This window comes from Uloborus diversus, chromosome 3 (genome assembly GCF_026930045.1).
Source record: "Uloborus diversus isolate 005 chromosome 3, Udiv.v.3.1, whole genome shotgun sequence".
Classification (NCBI taxonomy): Eukaryota; Metazoa; Arthropoda; class Arachnida; order Araneae; family Uloboridae; genus Uloborus; species Uloborus diversus.
The window spans coordinates 142412972-142432176 of record NC_072733.1 but is presented as its reverse complement, the minus strand read 5'-3'; the positions used below and the strand labels follow the sequence as shown (position 1 = coordinate 142432176).

Sequence of the window (19205 nt, the reverse complement as noted above, 5' to 3'; positions counted from 1 at the left end):
GTACTATAAATTTAATTTTAAGAGTAAGCGAGAAGACTTGATTTCAAAGTTATTCATTTAAAAAAATAGAAAGAGAGTAGCAATGAACAACTAAAGTTTTGGAATTTAAATCACTAATTTTGTTTTCTTCTAGTTATATTTCCATGTCCTTTTTCTTCTTATTTATTAAATTTCACATATGCTTAACTTGAATAATAGAAACTCCACTGTAGTAGAAAAACTCAATAACGCACTCATGTAGAGAATTCAATTGAAATTAAGATTGAATTGTATAACATATAATTTTTATTAAAATATTTATGTTTTGCTTTTTTTTTCTTCAAATTTCACTTACATCGAGAGCAGAGCAACAATTTCAAACTAAACTTAATACATAAAGTTTTATGTAAGCTTATATCACACGAAATTTATGTATGGGAGGAGGAGAAAGAAAGTAACTATGGTAAGTGAAAACGAAACACAATGTGATAAATATAAGCTATAAACTAGATCAACGCTTGTAATATATAGCACTTTCTTGTAACATTATTTGTAATTGTTCACTATTAACTAATGATAAACAATTTTTTTTTCTCAATATACAGAGTATTAATATTTTTTCTAATGGTTTTTAAAGATAAATCCAACGAAATAAAAAAGAAAAAAAAGGTTATTTCAGCAAAAGTAATTAATTAAACAAAAACGAAACTAAATATTGGTGCCACATAATACAGCGAAATATATTAAGTTATATGAGCTAATATCGCACGAAATTTGTGTGTGGGAGGGGAAAGGGAGGTGCAGGATAAAGAAACTCGGTGTAACAGAACTAAATATTGGAATAAAAGAACCAAGTAATTATGGTAAGTGAAAACGAAACTTAGCTTGATAAATATAAGCAATAAACTAGATTAGCGCTTGAATTAAATAGCACTTTCTTGTAAGATTCTTTTTTAATTGTTCACAATTAACTACACGAAAAAGCAGTTTTTTTCAATGTTCAAAGTATTAATTATTTTTTTCTTATCGTTTTTAAAGATTAATCCACCAGAAAAAAAAACGAAAAGAAAAACGGCTTTTTCAGCAGAAGTAAACAAAAAAAGAAACTAAATATTGTTGCACATATTACTGTGAAATATTTAATTTTAAATGAGCTTATATCATGCAAAATTTATGGGGGGGGGGGTGGAGAAGGTTGATAGGAAGTAACTGCATAAAATTAATTGAAGTAAAAGAACTAAATAGAAAGAAGATCGAGGACACACAGAATTAATGTCTAAAATTCTAGAACAAATATAAGAAAGAAAGTAATTTTAGGTCCATCGTGCTGACCCCCCCCCAGCGCGATATTATTGAGTTCCAACAAATTTTTCGTATCAATGGCCCCAAACTAGCTAACTGCCCACGGCATCCACCCAGTCGAATACTCGGGGTCGGTTAAATCAGGCGAGTGAACTGCGAGAGATGGACCACTAGCGCCACCAGTGGCGATGGAATAATCCGGTCACTTTTTCGCCCCGCTGCCAAAGGAGATGAGGCTCCTTCTTTTAGCCTCCCTGGTCTGAAAACTGAACGATACCGCGAAAACGGCAAACGGCGCATGCGTGAGATAGAAGTGGAAGTGCGAACGTAGAGTTAAACCAAAATACCATCTCTGGAAGCATTTCGGTCGACACTCTGAACGCACGCATCGGATGTTTGCCGCTCACCCTTGCGTTCGACGAACCTCACCGGTTCGATCGGTAAGTAACCGGTTACTAACCGCAGCGTTCTATGATCAACCGGTTACCGCATCCGTTACCATTCTAAGCAGTTGATTGGTTGATTGAAGCACGTGATCATTAGCTGTCACGTGATTAACTAACCGGTCGTGCTCGTCGAACGTGAGCTCACTGAGCAGTGCGGGTTTGCTCTGCTAACCACGCCATCTATTAGGGCTGTGAGTAACTATTTTAAGGAAGAAAATTAAGTTTAATTTTAAAAAAAAGAAAAAAAACCCGAAAAAAATATAAAAATCGGGAGAAATGGATACTCAAACGTACAACCGGGAGAATGGAGTAAAAAAACGGGAGTCTCCCCGTGAAAAACGGGAGAGGTTGGCAGGTCTGCCATAGTATTAAATAGTTCAATAGTCGGTGTCAAAATAGTGTGTGTACATTTGATTAAAATTTTAATGGGTTACAAAGTTACTTTTGAGCTGGTGTTATACAAAATTATCTTGACATTTGTCCATCTTAAGGGATAGGTGTCCATCTTAAGGCTCTTGCAGGTATATTTGATGAGTATTATAATAATTTTTAAAAAATTGCGGAGGTAGGGAGATAAAAGCATAACAAAAAAAAAACATAATTCTGGTATTTTTGAACATAAAAATACCGGAAATACGTCCGTAAATACCGGAAATTCGGTAAAATACCGGAACACAATCACCCCTGATTTTAGCTTAGCCACTCTGTCAGATTTAACTTTTTTATTGTGAATCTAACTGAAAATGTTAAAAGTTTTTTCTATTGCAGTTTCTCCACCCATACTAGTAAACTCATGCTCTTTTTAGTGAATAAAATATGACAACGTATATAAAGTACAAATTGAGAATGAAAAAAGGTTAAAAAACAGCAAACAGCTGTTTCCGACACTCTAAAATACAAGTGCCATCATCAGTGCATTAAAAAACGAAGACAGGTTCACCCCGACTAAAACAGTCGAGGCAAACAATGGAATGAGAGACGAGTTGTAAAAGATATGAGAGCAGTGCCGGAAAACGATGACATCAAGGTTACGTCAGGTACGTTGACGACATTTTTGTGCTTTTGGACTCGTCTGTCAGTGATCTTGATAACCTTTTATCCATCCTAAATACTACTGACCCACATATTCAATTTACTGTTGAATTGGAATCTGGTAATCATCTTTCTTTTCTTGGATGTGTCCATCACTCGTCATGACAATACGTTTAAAACAACTGTTTTCCGTAAACCCTTTGCTGTTTCTCTTCCCCCCCCCCACAAGTTATCCGTTCATCCTTCTAAACAAAAATTGGCTGCTTTTAGATCTTTTATTTACCGTGCTTTAGCCATTTGTTCAAATTCCAATTTACTTTCACCAGAACTGAATTACCTACGAAGTATTGCGGTGGATCGGGGATTCACATCAGATATTATTGATACCATTTATAAGAAGCTATGTAGCTCAACTAACAAAAATCAAACACTTGCTCCTGTGAACTATTCGAGTTCCGTTCTTACCCTTTTTTTCCTAAAATCAGTCTACAAATTGCCAAAATCTTAAAAAAGTTTCATTTTTCCGTCACTTTTTCTCCTGTTAATAAATTAAAATTTTCACAGCTTAAACACCCTGTTCAGAACCTTGACAAATGGGGCATTTACAGTGTTTCCTGCCAGTGCAAATTGGCCTACATTGGGCAGACTCGACAATCCCTCAAATTCCGGATAAAAGAACAAGAAAATTACGTCAAAAAACAGGATCTCAAACGCTCCTCTATTGCTCAACATTGTTGGTCCTACGCAGGGCTGTGGAGTCGGAGTCGGAGTCGGACTGATTTTGGCGTAAAGGAGTTGGAGTCGGAGTTGGTAGAAAATATGCCGACTCCGGTCTACTTTTTTTTCTTTAATTTTCGCTGACTCTCCTGGCATTTTTTGAAAAACTGACTACCAGTTGATTCGATTACATGTATAAAAGCCTACTAATAAGAAAACAACTCAGAGTGCGTACTCTATTTGGATGAAAAAATTCCATGACTTTTCCAAGACTTTTTCATGACTTTAGTAAAAATTTTCATGACCTTGTTTACGAAGAGAATAACACTACTTAATCTCAAACTTGCTAATTTTTGGAAATGAGCTTTAGCAAAACGCCTACAGGAATGCCACAGCCTCATTGAAGCACTTACTCGTAATGGAAAAAATATAAGTGTACACTTAAAAAACTAAACTATTCTTATTTGTCTTCATCATTTAAATTTAATCTCTCAATATTTGTAATGCTCTATTAGTTATTGTTATTTTATCTCTATCCAGGACATTTTTCCATAACTTGAAATAAATTTCCATGACTTTTAATGGAAATTTAAATTTTCCATGACTTTTCCAGGTCTGAAATTCACTTATTTTTTTTCCATGACTTTCCAGGATTTCCATGACCCGTACGAACCCTGACAACTGTCATTAATAACCAGCTGGCTTGATTGTTCATCGAATTTTCTGTAATAGCCACCTACGCTGTTCCCTAGTTTGCTTGTTTTTCAACATTCTTGAAATAATAGCAACTGTGAGCACGGTTTTCTTACCTAACATTTTATATTTTTTTAATCACTTTAAAACAACAATAATAACATTTTTTTACTTCGACATCAGTTATAAAATTGTAAAAGGAATGTACCCCTTGAGCAAGTTGGAGCCCGTAGTTCGAGAGGTATCTTACGGTGTTCTGTAATTCAACTTAGTGTTGGCGTGCAAAGGCGCAAATCTAAAAGACATGATAAAATATATCTGTCTTTTCAATTTCAGGACAACATCTACAAGCTTGATTCTCAACAAAAGTATGAAATAGAACAAATATCTTGGTTACAACACTCAAATAATTGCAGTTAATCTTAAAATCTTCATTTCAAGATTAATTCTAAAGCAGCCAGTAAAATTAAAATTAAAAATTGAGGGAATAATTATAGGAAAAAGAAAAGCTATTTGTACAAAGCTGTATATTGCCGCATTTTCTGTAAAATTTTCTCCAAGCGTACATGTACCCCATATTTTCCCTCAATACAAGTATAGTGCCTTATTTTCGTTGAAATTTTATAGATGAAATATAATTTCAAATTTATAGGGGATTTTTTTTTTCAGAATTAAAGTATGTGTATTGTTTTTATAAACTCTGAAATATACTTGAGGTGTTACCCACCAGATGGATCTCGGCCGGAGCGGACCGCCCTCGCTCTAGAAAGGTTTTTTGACTTAGCAAAAAAAGCGTTTTTGAAAATCACACGATTTGATCAACATCTATTCGTTAAACATTAATGGGGAGCAAGTTAAACCTTTTCAATTTTTTTAACAATAGGATGATTATGTGATTTCAATTTTAAAATCGTAATTATTGGAATAATTTGATTTTCAAATTCAGTTTCTGACGTTGTATGCTTCTTAATTTTACAAAAAAATACAGCGCTTAAATTTCATAAGAAACAAATTAATATTTCAATCTCTGTATAGAGGTCTTCCTCCCTTCTCATTAAGGGGGTTAGGGGTTGAATTGAAAAATAAATAAATAAAAAAGCCGGAGTCGGAGTTGGAGTCGGGTGTTTCGAAACCCCGGAGTCGGGGTCGGAGTCGGCTATTTTCCTTCCGACTCCGCAGCCCTGGTCCTACGGTCATAATTTTATTTTTTCTTCCGCCAAAGTTATTCACGAGTGTTCGTCCATTCATGACTTAGATTTTTGGGAGTCATATTACGTATGGAAAAATGCTAATTTAATCGTCAATGATTTGTCTAGCACTCCCCCTTTTCCTAATGTTTGGAAGTCTGTTACTTGATTTATTTTTTGTCCGTGACGTTTTCTCCTGAGTGCAACTGTCCTTTGGAGTTCTGACGTAACCTTGATGTCATCATTTCCGGCACTGCTCTCATATCTTTTACAACTCGTCTCTCATTCCATTGTTCGCCTCGACTGTGTTTTAGTCGGGTGAACCTGTCTTCATTTTTAATGCACTGATGATGGCACTTGTATTTTAGAGTGCCTAAACAGCTGTTTGCTGTTTTTTTAACCTTTTTTCATTCTCAATTTGTACTTTATATACGTTGTCATATTTTATTCACTATACAGTACAAAGTTTTCGACTACTTTTTATGTATTCATGCTCTTTTAATTTTCCCAACATCTTATGATGAACAATCCTGTAATGTCTTTAGCTGAACACTGTCAAATTTCAAATGCTTCTGTCCTTCATAAACAAAAGAGAAACCATCAAGTAATTTGGATTGTTTCAGATGATTTCCTTGCATTATTGGATTTAAAATCTGCAAGGTGAATTGAACCAATAACATTTTTTTAGACTGAAAGTGAGTTGACTCACAATTCATCTATAATAATTTCATCAAATTTTACAGTAAAAAACTGTATACAACATACAGAGTGTTCTGGTTTAAAATGCAAGACCCCTTTTTTTGTAACCGTTAGTCTTAGATGCATATTTCCAATTGCAAAAATGTTCAAAATCAGATGCAGAGTTAAGATATTGAAAGTTTGAAACGAAAATAAGAATGAATCCAGAAATATAAAATTTAATGTTAATATGGACCCTAGGTCCCCTAATATAAATTTAGGGAAATAATCTCCATTGAAAAATATTACTAACACAAAAAACTTGACATTTGCGTGACCAGAATTCAAGGAAATATTCGGGTATAAAGTTTTAACACTTTTCGGTATCGGCTATCTACCTCCAGACTGGGGTTTTTTGGCGCTTTGCATGATTTTTTAAAAAATACTTCGAAGATGTGTATTTTAGTAATTTTTATAGAATTACATACTTTAAGATGTTTTCTTTCATAATAAAGTAACTATTTGAATGAAATAAATATCAATTTTTAGTAAGAAATTGTTGAAAAAAGCATGTTTGAAACTAAAAAAAAAAGTTCCGCATAAGAAAACATTTTTAACCACAAAAGTTTACCGAGACTAAATTGAACTCTTACCCAAATCTTAAACAAATATCTGAAAATAGGTTTAATTTAAATATAAACATTTTTCAATAAAATTTGCTTTAGTATGGTACATTTCAAAGCACAAATTCACATTTAAACCCTTATTCTATCACGAATCATGTAGTTATTTCTGCCTGGTGCTGCTATCTATTTTTTATTTATTTTTATTTTTTTTTGAAAGTAAAAGGTTCGCAGATAGTATCTAAAAAGGTTAGACATTTGTAGAACTCGTACTTTTATAGCTAAGAGAGTAAAAACTTGACCTCTAGAGAGTCTGGGGCTTAGTTGCCTGCACCAAAAACGGCAACCCGAGTGACGCTCGGGCATAGATCTCCAAGTGTTAAAAGACCGTACAAAAGATGAGATTGGAACTTATTACCCTTTCAGTAGAATGACAGGCTGTCAAAGTAAAAAAGCAAAGAATTTATATTTTTCATTGCTATTTAAAAATAAATGCAAATGCTTTGCCATGATATATAAGCAAAAACATACTACAAAACCTCGAAAAATTTCTAAAACCACACTCTATGCATACATCTAATTTTAAACCCTTGTTAACCGCTATTTTTTTCTCAAAAAGGTGCTATTGGAGGCGAGTGTAAAGTGGTGTGAGTTACAAAACGCTGCCATTCATATGTCAGTGAATATTGGTCGTACTAATGTCAAACTTTCCATGTTTAAATTATTTTTCAATGGAGATTATTTCCCTAAATATATGTTAAGGGACCTAGGGCCCGCATAAAAAGTTAAATTTTGCATTTTTTTCGACTCATTTTTGTTTTTGCTTCAAACTTTCTAAATCTTAACTCTGCATCTGATTTTGAACATTTTTGCAATTGGAAGTATGCATCTGGGACTAACGGTTGCAAAAATAGAGGTGTTGCAGGTTAAAACCAAACACATTGCATGTATATCCCTAGCGTCAATGACCGGGTACCCGAGTACCTTTTTGCAACTTTTATCATACAGGGTTGCCACGGAAGTTCAAGAATGAAATTCCCTGACATTTCCAGGTTTTCCAGGTGGTTTTGAGAAAAATTCCAGGTTATCGCTCTCCATCTTCATTTTGCAACATTAATATATACATCTCAAATTTTGATAAAACTTACCTCATTTTCAAACTTTACAAACAATGGTTACCAAATTTAATTTACTCAAGCTGAAATAATCAAAAATATGTACAAAGGGTGGTTCAATTTTTTTTTTCTCTCAGCTCGAGTCCAAGACACCCCTTATTTTTTTTAGACTTACTAATAGTATTGTGCTGTAAAAGTTTTAGCTTCTTACTCAAATTTTAAGAGGGTGCTCAATGACCCCTTAATTTAACATTAGCCCTAGCATAGAAAAAGTCACAAATTTAGAAACATTTAATTTCCCCAGCTGTTTTTTTTATGTAAGTAATTATTTTATTGCAATGAATATGCATATTACTCGTGTAGATTATAGTATGTAACATTGTTTTTTCAGTTCAATGTATTTTTTTAACCCCCTCCTCATGCTTATGAAGCTTGAGGGAGGGGGTGGAGCACCCTCTTTCAGTTGGAATAGGAAGTTAAAATTCTTCCAGTATTTTACCATCCACAAGTCTAAAAACATTGAGTGGTGTCCTATTTTCTAGGCGAAACCTTTTTTTTAAAGTGTATTTTTGAACTACCCTAATGTACTAACACAAGTGAAGCAAATCACTGTAATAAACAATTAATGTAAATGTAGCATTTCTAATTTTCAATAGCGAGGAGCCACTGCCTTACATCAAGTGAAAGAACTGCAAAATTAACAATTGTGACATCTGTATCACAAAAATAAAGTTAATTGCTAAAATAATCTGAACTAAAAACTTATGAAACCTAAACTTTTTCAATTATTGCCTTCTACCCCTCCAATCCATTGAACTCAAAGCGCTTTTAGACTTTGGCCTGTAAAAAAATCATGCATCTTTTAGCTTCACATATTTTCCCTGTTTGTTGCTCATAAAACAGGGGTGTTCCCCCCCCCCCCCCAAGTTCAATGGCACAACCCCCCCCCCCCAATATTTCTGAACGCCTTAGCGCTTTTTTTTATTTTTTACCCTGTTTTTTTACTTATTTTTAATTATTATTGTTTTGAAAGAAAAGTGTGCTCGCTCCCCAATAAAATACACACACACACACAGATGAAAATAATAAAGTAAAATAATATGAGTAAATAATTAGAATAAAAATAAAGTAAAATAAATATAAATAATTAAAAAAATACCCCTCCCCCCCAAAAAAAAAAATTTTTTTTGATACTGCAACTTGCGCCTAATCACTCCTGTGGGCACCCTTTTATAAAGTTAAATTTTGAGCATTGATCAGAAACTTCTATGATGCGCAAATTTTATTTTTAATCGGATTACTTTTATTTTGAAAGAAAGAAGTGCATTGGAAGTCTTTAAAGATCACTACCAAAATACTAAAAGATTAGCGATACTTCTGTAAAAGAGAAACTTTCTAAGTTTAAAATGGTCTAATGAATTAAATTTACAGAACAAAATTATTTAGAATAATACGATTTCATTAATTAATTTAACGAAATAATATAAAATATGAAAAGATTAATGCAGCTCATTAAAAACTTCAGTCGCACTCGCAGACAAAACAATGTGCTGTGCATCATAACAACTTCAGAACTGCTGGCGTAATCAAGCAGCGTTTAAACAGAGCCCGCTCAAACGAGGAGGAAAAGAAGTACCTTCTGCGCATGTCCGCCGCCGACTGCTATGGCGCACGAGCCAATGGCAGAGAGTTGATAAAAAGAACTGCAGGGGAAGAAGAAAGAGGGGAATGACAAAACGACGAATGGGAAGGGAATGGCGACGAAAAAAACAAGGCTGAAAGTTTTTTTTTTTTTTTTGACGTCATAGACCGCAAGCCGCGCTAAGAATGATCGGAAATATGCAATTTTTCATTTTCCCTGACATTTCCCTGATTTTCGGCCATTTTCATTTTCCCTGACAATTCCAGGTTTTCCCGGTGCGTGGCAACCCTGTCATAATTTTTTACGCTTTGTAACAAGGTCTTTATAAAATTGCTTTTAATCCTTGTTATTTTCATGAATCTGAACTAAAGAAAGTTGTAACCTTGTTTTCAAAAAATTTTTGGGGGAAGTTTTTTAGCCTTTAAATTTTTTATACCTAGATTCAATAACCAGGTACCCGGGTACTCATTGCATTGCACGTCAAAAAATATCCCTTCAAAATGCTTCTGACACCAATTTTTGATGACTGTCATATAAAATGAGCCTTTGAGTCAAATTATGACCACCGTTCCCCCCCTCACTCCTCCTCCCCCTTCGGCATCACACCCCCAAATTGTATAACGTTTTTGGCAATTACATAGTAATTATTTATATTTGATAGGGAAAACAGCATTGTATTCACCATTAATATTCTTCTGAAGGGTTAGAGAAGAGTATGGTTCAAAAGCATGAACATTTGTAGCAAGTTGGGACACTCAAGCGCTCCCCCCCCCCCCTCAAAAATAAAAAAATCTTAAAAATCCTCAGAAACCATTTTTTCCCGATAAAGGTTCGTTTTTCAATTTTTTCACTTATTTTCTGGTGTAAAACCAAAGAATTGGACTCGCTTCCCATGGCCGAAAAATTTTTCGCGCTGTAAAAAAAAAGTCAAATAAATAAAAATTAATAAACACTTGAAAACATTGCAATTACATACGAGTCACACTGCAGATCGTAGACACAAAGAAAGTTTCCGTATAATTTACATTTATTCAAATTACATTTACAGATATAATTAAGATTTTAAATTAAATTAAGTATTCTCATAATTGTATTTCACATGGCACTACACCAGTTGGTTTTCACCATTTGATCAAATGCTTCAAAATTATCGAAATTTGATCAGTCGTGTCAACACTACATTTTGTTTTGTTATAAAACGAAATAGTTGTGACTTTTGTTGCCCCAGAATTTCTTTTGTTATGATGTGAAGTGGAAAACAATATTACGGCCTTTTCTCTTTTTGTTGATGTACGAACATATTGTTACATCATCAGTGATAAAGAATTAGGAACTTCGTTTCTCTCAATATGTAGACAATAACATTTCAGTTGGATATTATTGTCTACATATGTTATTATCTGTCCTTTTTTTTTTTGAGTATACCTACGAATGTCAGACGGCATGACAGCAAAGGTTGAGCAAATGAGAGTGAGGATAAATTACAGATAATATTTTTTGGTACGACAGGTCTATGTGTATAGGGTATGAGCTTCGCGGGCCTCATGTGGTCCACGGGTTGTAAGTTGAACATTACTGGTATAAATAAATTTAATACTACGAATTCACAATAAAATACCAAAGTGTAAAATCTAATACATCCAGTATTACGAAAAAACTGGAGAAATACATTTGTTTCAAACAGTTTAGGGTGAAACGTAAACATAAAACGCTGGAAAACAATAAACCATTTCCTTTTTTGGTAAAACCAGGATACACAAACTTCCCCAGATGAGGATGGAAGAAAACGTTTCAATTAAATAGAAGAGGTGTCAGAAAAAAAATTATTTTTCTGCTCTAAATCTTCGAAATTCAAAATGGGTACCCGGGTACCAGTTATTGAAAGTAAGGGAAAAGTTTGGTCATTGACGCTAGGGATATAGATATATCAATTTTACATAATTTATTTTGTACTTGGATAAAAATTTATCATTTATTCAACTTTTACTTTTTTTTTTCAAAATACCCATTGAGTAACCAAGCCTAGGGTTAATACCCAAAAAATATTTGCCTACTCACTGGCTATTTACATGATCCACATCACTGCACATGACTGTCACAAAATCATCTTATTTTTGTCACTGTGTTATTAGGTTTATTTGGTGACATTTACCGATGAAGGTTAGCCATGATACTCTTGATTCTGTATATGAGGGCAAAGCTAACTGGACAGCACTGTGAATGCTGCAAAGAACCTGTTTGCACCCATTGTGTCTTTTGTTTCTCTTAAAGCTTAATGCTTGCAGTGAGGTTGTGGTGGCCTAAATGGTAAGGCAATAGACTTGTAACTGAAGGGTCCCAGGTTTGATACCAGCCGGTTCTCCGTGCACGTTTTTGGTGACTGGGGCATGTTAAATATGCTGTGGTCTTAAAGTCCTTCAAATACAGTAAAACCTCTGGGGGTGCTGAACCAGGGACTGCGTAGCCACCAGCCTGGATCAAAAAACAGAGCAGTCTTTACGGCTCAAATTCAACCTGTTGTACCACAAAATGTGGTGGTATGGAGAAATTGGAGTGTGATGATAATTATGCCTATTCATTGGTGATTAATCCCATTTTTTTTTTTCATTTTGCACTTTTGATAGTGCAAAATTGTTTTAACTATATTTTTGCATTTTTGACAAATCTTTTGGTTTTGATTTCTAAATTGACTTCAAAAGGAAAAAATAAATAAAATGTAAGCCAAAAAGTAATTTGAATTTTCAAAGTAAATAAATCTTGAAAATAAGAGGTGAGATACCATTTTTTAAAATTAATTATTGCTAATGCAATAAATATCACTTATGCCAATATGCCATATATTGTCTTTAATTTTATTATTGTCCATTTCTGTCTGTCATTTGTCATACATATATTATGAATATAATGAAAAAAACTTACTTTACAGCATACAGCAAACAATTTTAAAGGATTTGTAGCTTGTTGGACATATAGCAAATCTTTCACAAAGCATTTATATAGCTGCCTTTGAATAGGAGTCATTCTTATAAGCAGTACATGTTCTTCTTTCTTGGGAAGAACAGCTCTTAAAACAGAATGACCTCTCCTGCAAAATTCAAAACTTTAATTCATACTTCCATAATTCTAGAAATGTAACATTCATTTTGTTTTTGAAATCAAGCGTTACAAAAGTAGACTTCTATAAAATCAGCTGTTCAAAACAATCGTCTAAGATTCAGTATTAAAAAATGCACATGCAAACAAACATTCAAGGAATTGTATTTACTTTTCTCAAACAGCACAACTTATTATTTACCATGTAGGTGAAAAAAAGAAACACAGGTCGAGCATACATCATGGAAAACCAGACATAAATTAAAGGTGCCAACCTGCGGCTCACCGCATAAAAATGTGCCGTCCACAACGGTAATTGAAGTTTTTTTTCTTTTTTTTTGAAGGAAAAAAATGTTTAGAGAAGGAAAGAAAAAAAGCTTTTCCAGATAGGATTCTTAATTACACACACTGGGTTCCCAAATTCACTTAAAATAGGTTTGTACTTAGTATCTCAGGTTTTTGAAAGGATAGAGCAGAAATGAAAATTTGAATTTTCAGTTACTAGTCAGAGGTCAAAGCAATTTCAATTCCACAAAAATAATAATTGCTTTAGAAGTAACCATCGCCATAAGAAAAACAGTGGCAATATTTTTTAATATTTCAACTCTTAAAATATGTTTCCAACTTGAATGTTAAAAATATGCTCATTTGAATTTTAAATGTTAAAAATACTTTGCATTTTCGGTACATTTTTTATGAAAAAAAGTTTTTCCAAATTTTCTCAAGGGGTTCAATTTTCTCAAACATATATAAACCCATTTTTGCTCCCACTTCCTCCTCATCGCCTCCCAAAGTAAATGTCTAAAATTGTGGCTAATTCAATACCAGCCCTGGGCAATTTCTTGGCAGAGCAAATAAAATGTTTGCTGCCCCTTACATTTGGTCTCAATTTTAAAGTCATCAATGTTCAAATGAAACTTGTGTGAATAAAAGAAATTAAAAATATTACTAATAGATTGTTGTGTTGCAAAGATCATTAATTGCATTTTTACATTAGTAGGTAATATAATCAATCTTTGGCAACGTTTGGAACAGGGGATGTTTCATGGTCTTCCCCCTGGAATTTTTTTTTTTTTTTTTGGAAATTTTAAAAAGGCGATAGTATTGGCCATCTCCTTAACAAAAAGAAAGGTATGGGGTTCAGGGAAACACCCTCTACAATTTCTCGAAATTGTCGTTTAAAAATGCAATTTTAGTTGTTTTTTGGTGACGCTGGGTGAAGGTAATTTTCGGGACTTCGTAAGTATTTCAAGATTGTAGTTTGAAAAACACCAGTATACAATCTGTGGTGAACTTGGTAGGAGGACAGGTTTGAGGGTCAGTTTACTTACATTTTTCAAAAATAAGAACCTAAAACCCTATTTTTAGGCAATCTATGGTGAATGCTGTTTTTATAAGTTTATTTTTAATATCAATAGGAAATTCCTTATTCTCTTCATTTTCAGTTTGAGACTATTCAAAGAAAAAAAAAACATGATTTTTTGTTTTAAGATTTTGGAAGGTCTGTTGTTATTATATAGAGTCCTTCCAAAACTGGGGGGCTTAATCCCCCTATACCCCTCATAAATCCGCCCATGCAATTTCAGCAATATGCTTATTTACACATGGCACGTGGCATCAAAAAAACATTTTAAAAAACTGATCTGATAAGTTTGTTTTTAACGAGTAGTTACCTAATGACAACTATTTCGAACTTTTTAAACGGGAAAAAATTTTTTTTTTTACTTCAATGGCTATGCAGCAGTCCAACAAAGGCTGCCCAGCATCAAAAGCTTAAAACCTTTTTCTGCATTGAAAAGGTTTTTCTTTTTGCTCTAAATCATGTATGTGAATATTTTGGTCGTTTTGTATTTTAACTAAGTTATTAATATCATCTATAACAAAGTAGCTTAATATAAGGAATTTAAGAGCCATTATTTTGAAGTTCAGACAAAGTGTGGCAGTGACCATTCTGAAACTTTTAGCCTTCGAAAAAAATTTCTTTCGCTCGTTAAAAATTCCCAAAGTTTGAGGTTTTGCAGCGCTTTTTTAGAAAAATTCTAAAAGTCCCATTTCAATGTGCTTTAGCTCTTTACAGAAACACCACCCCACGGTTATGTTTACATTTATTGGTTGTACTGTATCTAGTGATGATGACTTCATAGTTATTTTGGTTGGGGGTTGTTGCTTTCTTCAGATAAGGGCTCGCAAAGTATGGATTTTATCCGTTTTCGCGCAAGTTTAACCTGCGTTATTTCCCCCCAAAAAAAATTTAACAAATACTGAAAGTTTATACTATGAAGAGAGTAAATAACACAAAATTTGTTTGAGGTTTAATTTGTTTTAGGAGAAAAATGCCCTGATATTTTTCAAATTTTCAAAAATTGTGCTTTTTTGATCGCAATTAACTCAAAACAGCATCACTAGGAAAATAAACCTTTTATATATTATGGTACCCCGGCTATGTGTAAAACATCATGAAAAAGAAAACAGCATGGGATCTCTTCTTGTTTTCTAGAAAATAATTTTTTTGGAGCTCATTTTATGCGTTTTCTCGTGCGAAAAACGTGTGTCTAGTATGCAGATTAGATCTGCTAAAACTTAAAGTATAGTCTGACCACGGATTGTATGGAAGACAAACATCCGTTTTACAGCCGGAAATGGACGAATCTATTATTTTTTACCGATGTCAGCTTTTGCAGAAGCAGAGTCTCATTCAAATGAGCGGAATACGCGCATAAAATTTTTACTTTTCCCCCTTTTTCACATAGATACGTCTTATTTGGGCATTTGAAAATTCCATGCAATCCGTGGTTGGACAGTATGTAGTAGGAATGTATATATGTGTGAATAGAGAAAGAGAAAAAGACTAGCAATACTTTATTTTTCTGATTTTTACAAATTGATGGTATTTTAATTGCAGGTACATCAGAAAACGATAAATCGATATCATATTTGTGTGTGCGTAAATATATATATATATATATATATATATATATATTGATAGACATCGGTAAACGATATTTATCCGCGTTCTCATTCCTAATATAATGTAATATAAAATTAACTTTATTCAAATTAGATTAACTTCTCAACTCTTTCGGCACGTGAAAAGTTTCAGTTTTAGGTTGGCATCCTTTGATGCCCAATCATATGCAAATGAGGCAAGTATAAATAGTGAACGATTCCAATCGTTCTCTCTCTCTCTTCTTTTGTGTTCGTCAGCCTCTTGTGAGTTAGGTCCGATAGGTGTTGGGGAGTTGCGAACTCTGCCTCCACTTATGGCCAGGGTTTTATTCTTAAGAACTTATTTTTGTTAGTTTATTTATTTTAGTTACTATGGACCAATAAATTTTTGGTAAGATTTTAACAAGTTTCCAATGTTCATTTCTTCACATTAATATTTGATTCTGCACCTTCCACTGTGTGATATTATCTCTGCTTGTATAAGCATGTAACATTGTTGACTGACTTACGAAATTTAGCCCTTCGGCTTTTCGTTTAAACATCGTAAGTTATCATAAGGGTTATGGGCCCAGCCCTACCCAATTGTATCATAATAATTACGTGTTCAGTATCATGAGTATAATTAATGTATTAAGATGTTTTCGAATTGTCAGCAGAGTAGAGTATTAGACTTCGTGTTTTTGTGATGAAATGGAATGTTGTAACTGACTTGTCTTTTTGCTGAATCGGTAGATGACAAGTGTTTGGAAATCTTTTCAAATTGTTTTCCCCGCATCGGCGTTGAATGAAAACTGTGAAAATATAAGCTTTTCTTTTACTTTTTGGAAATTTGTATCGAATCTTTAAGCCATGTGTAGTGTAAACTTTTCTCAGACGTTTCGTTTGCATTTTATGGGGGGATACAGTTGGTTTGGTGTTAGGCAGAATAGTGGCTGCTAAATTCAGCGGAAGACCTGGACTTGTTCCAGGGGGGAAGCTGTAACAGTTGCACTATTTAGATTTTTTTTTCGGGGATATTTTGAGATTTTGTTGGTTTTTTTTTTTTTTTTGAAATTAGGTTTTTTTATTTTTTTGGCGTTTTTCATGTTCTTATCAATCATGGCATCCCAGAGTGTTCCTATCGAAAAATTAAGGTCTGACAACTATGTGAGTTGGTCATCGGATATCAAATTTGTCCTAATGGAACGAGGTCTATGGAAGATAGTAAATGGCATTGAAAAAGAACCTTTTTCTAATGATGAAAAAAAGGCTACTGAGCAAGAGATTCGTAATTTTCAAAATCGACAAGATGTGGCCCTATCCATAATTTATTTAAATTTGGAGAAAATTTTCAAAAAGATAATCGAAAATCAGGTCAACGCGGCTGATGCCTGGAAGGCTTTGAAAGATCACTTCTTTCCTGACAATCGTTGTCAGCATATGACATTGTTTTCAGAGTTATCCCAATGTCTTATAAAAGAGGAAGAGTCGATAAATTTTTTCGCTGCCCGTACTCGGCAAATTTTCGAAAGAATTAAGGCTATAGACGCGAATTTCTCTGAAAATTATTTGATTTTTCAAATTTTGCGTCATTTGCCCTCAGAATTTGACAATATTTGTCAAGTTATTCTTAGAACTACTGCACAGGAATTCACATTTAATAAAGTAGTCAGCGAACTTATTGCCGAGGAATCGCGAATTCGACTAAAAGATGAGGATGATAAAATTATCGGCAGGGCTAACTTTGTAAAGAAACCGGGTAATTTTGACAAGAAAGGAGTAAAAGGGAAACTAATTTGTTTTAACTGTAATAAACCCGGCCATAAAAGTAACGTGTGTCAATATAGAAGAGTTGACAAGGACCTCGAACAACGTAACAGAAAGTCAAGATCACCAATCCGGAATAAGAGGAAGGCGAACAAGAAAACTGCGAGGTGCAGTTCCCCATCAGTGGAAAAGGAAGCATGTAAGTACCAGAACTTTTTCATTTCCGAAGTACATCTAAATGAAATATCAGAAGACCCACATGAATTTATTTTCGACACTGGTTCCACCCATCATTTCGTCAACATTCGTAGTGCGTTTGAGAACTTTAAACCATTGCGAAACAAAGAAATGGCTGTAGCCGTTAGAAATGAAACTTTCCCCATTTTGGGGATGGGAACTGTGAAATTAAAGTTTGATGATACTATCATTGTTTTAAAAGATGTAAAGTACTCTCCTAATCTGCGTCAAAATTTGTTATCGGGTACTAAATTCGATAAGGGGGGTGCTAAGTTTGAAGGGGGAAACGGCTCTGTGGCGATATCTGGTCGAAATGGATTTATATTTAGAGCAATTTTAAGAAATGGCATTTATTTTGTAAAACCTCAAATTTTGTATAATAAATCGTATCAAGAAAGTATAAAACTAAATAAAAGTAATGATCATTTCGAAAATGAGAAAATTGAATGCTCTAATGTAGAAAAATTAGAATTGTGGCATAGAAGGCTGGCACATATTAACACCGATAGTATCAGAAAGAGCGGTGAATTTGAGTGTGTCCGTGGCCTGCCTAAATTCAAAAATGTAAAAATAGATTGTGAAAATTGTAAAATTGGTAAATTTAAACGTGTTTCATTTAAACCAATAGGTAAAATACGGTCTAAATGTCCCCTTGAATTACTTCATGCTGATGTGTGGGGTCCATGTAATATTAAGGGAAATAAGGGGGAACGTTTTTATTTATCAATCATTGATGATTTTTCACGTAAATCTGCTTTGTATCCAATTAGTGAAAAGAGCAAAGTACCAGAAATTTTCATTAGGCACATAAAGCGTGCTGAAAGATTTTTAAATCTTAAAGTAAAAGCTGTTAGAACTGACAACGGGGGAGAATTCGTAAATAAAGTTTTTGACAACTATTGTTTGGATAACGGTATAAAACATGAGTTAACCAATATTTTCAGTCCAGAGATGAACGGTTTGGCCGAAGGGTACAATCGCTCAGCCGCTAATGCTGCAACAGTATTATTGGAAGAAAGTGGGCTAAGTAAAAGATTTTGGCCGGATGCTATGCTTTATTTCAGTTATACTTGGAATAGGATTTGTCACTCAGGACAAACTAAAACACCTTTTGAGTTATATGGTGGACGTAAGCCAAGTGCTAGGCACGTCAAACCTTTCGGTGTTTTGTGTTATCTTGGAACACCCCGTCAGCAAAGACATAAACTTGATGTTAAAGCCAAAAAAGGTATATTTTTGGGCTATGCATTTAACACTAAGGGTTTTCGTATCTGGATTCCCGAAAGCGGAAAAATTTTTGAAAGTATAAATGTAAATTTTAATGAAAATGTTTATTACAAAGAAGCTTTTAAAAATATATCAGAGAGTGACTCTAGTGGAGTTGTGCTGGGTCCCTGTCTCAAATGGTCAAATATTCAATCAGATTCTCAAAATTCAGAAAATGAATCGAATTCCGAAACGGATAACGGAAGTGAAAGCCCGAGTATGCCGTCTAAATTCTTATCTTCTGATGAGAGTGAAAGCGAGACGAGCGGGGATGAATCAGATTCGAATTCTGACTTGAGTGAAAATGGGGAAAACCCACCACGCGCCCAGCTGCGTGAAACAGAATGGGTGAGGAAAGCAATCCCAAGGTCAGATAAATCTCGTACTGATATTTATTTTTATGAGAAACATTCTTCTAAACGATTACGTTCTTTAAATGATGTTGAAAAATATTGTTCTAAAAATGCTATTTTGTTTAAGCCACATTTATTTGATTTTAATGG

General features: G+C 33.8%; 1 protein-coding gene across 1 annotated transcript in view; it reads right to left on the bottom strand.

Annotated features, from left to right (window-relative positions):
• The window catches only part of LOC129218968 (uncharacterized), a 245497-nt gene that overhangs the window by 91591 nt on the left and 134701 nt on the right, over positions 1 to 19205 (bottom strand). The window contains exon 12 of the mRNA XM_054853288.1: positions 12334 to 12499. Within this exon, the coding sequence (XP_054709263.1) occupies positions 12334 to 12499 (166 nt within the window). The remainder of the gene's footprint in view (positions 1 to 12333; positions 12500 to 19205) is intronic.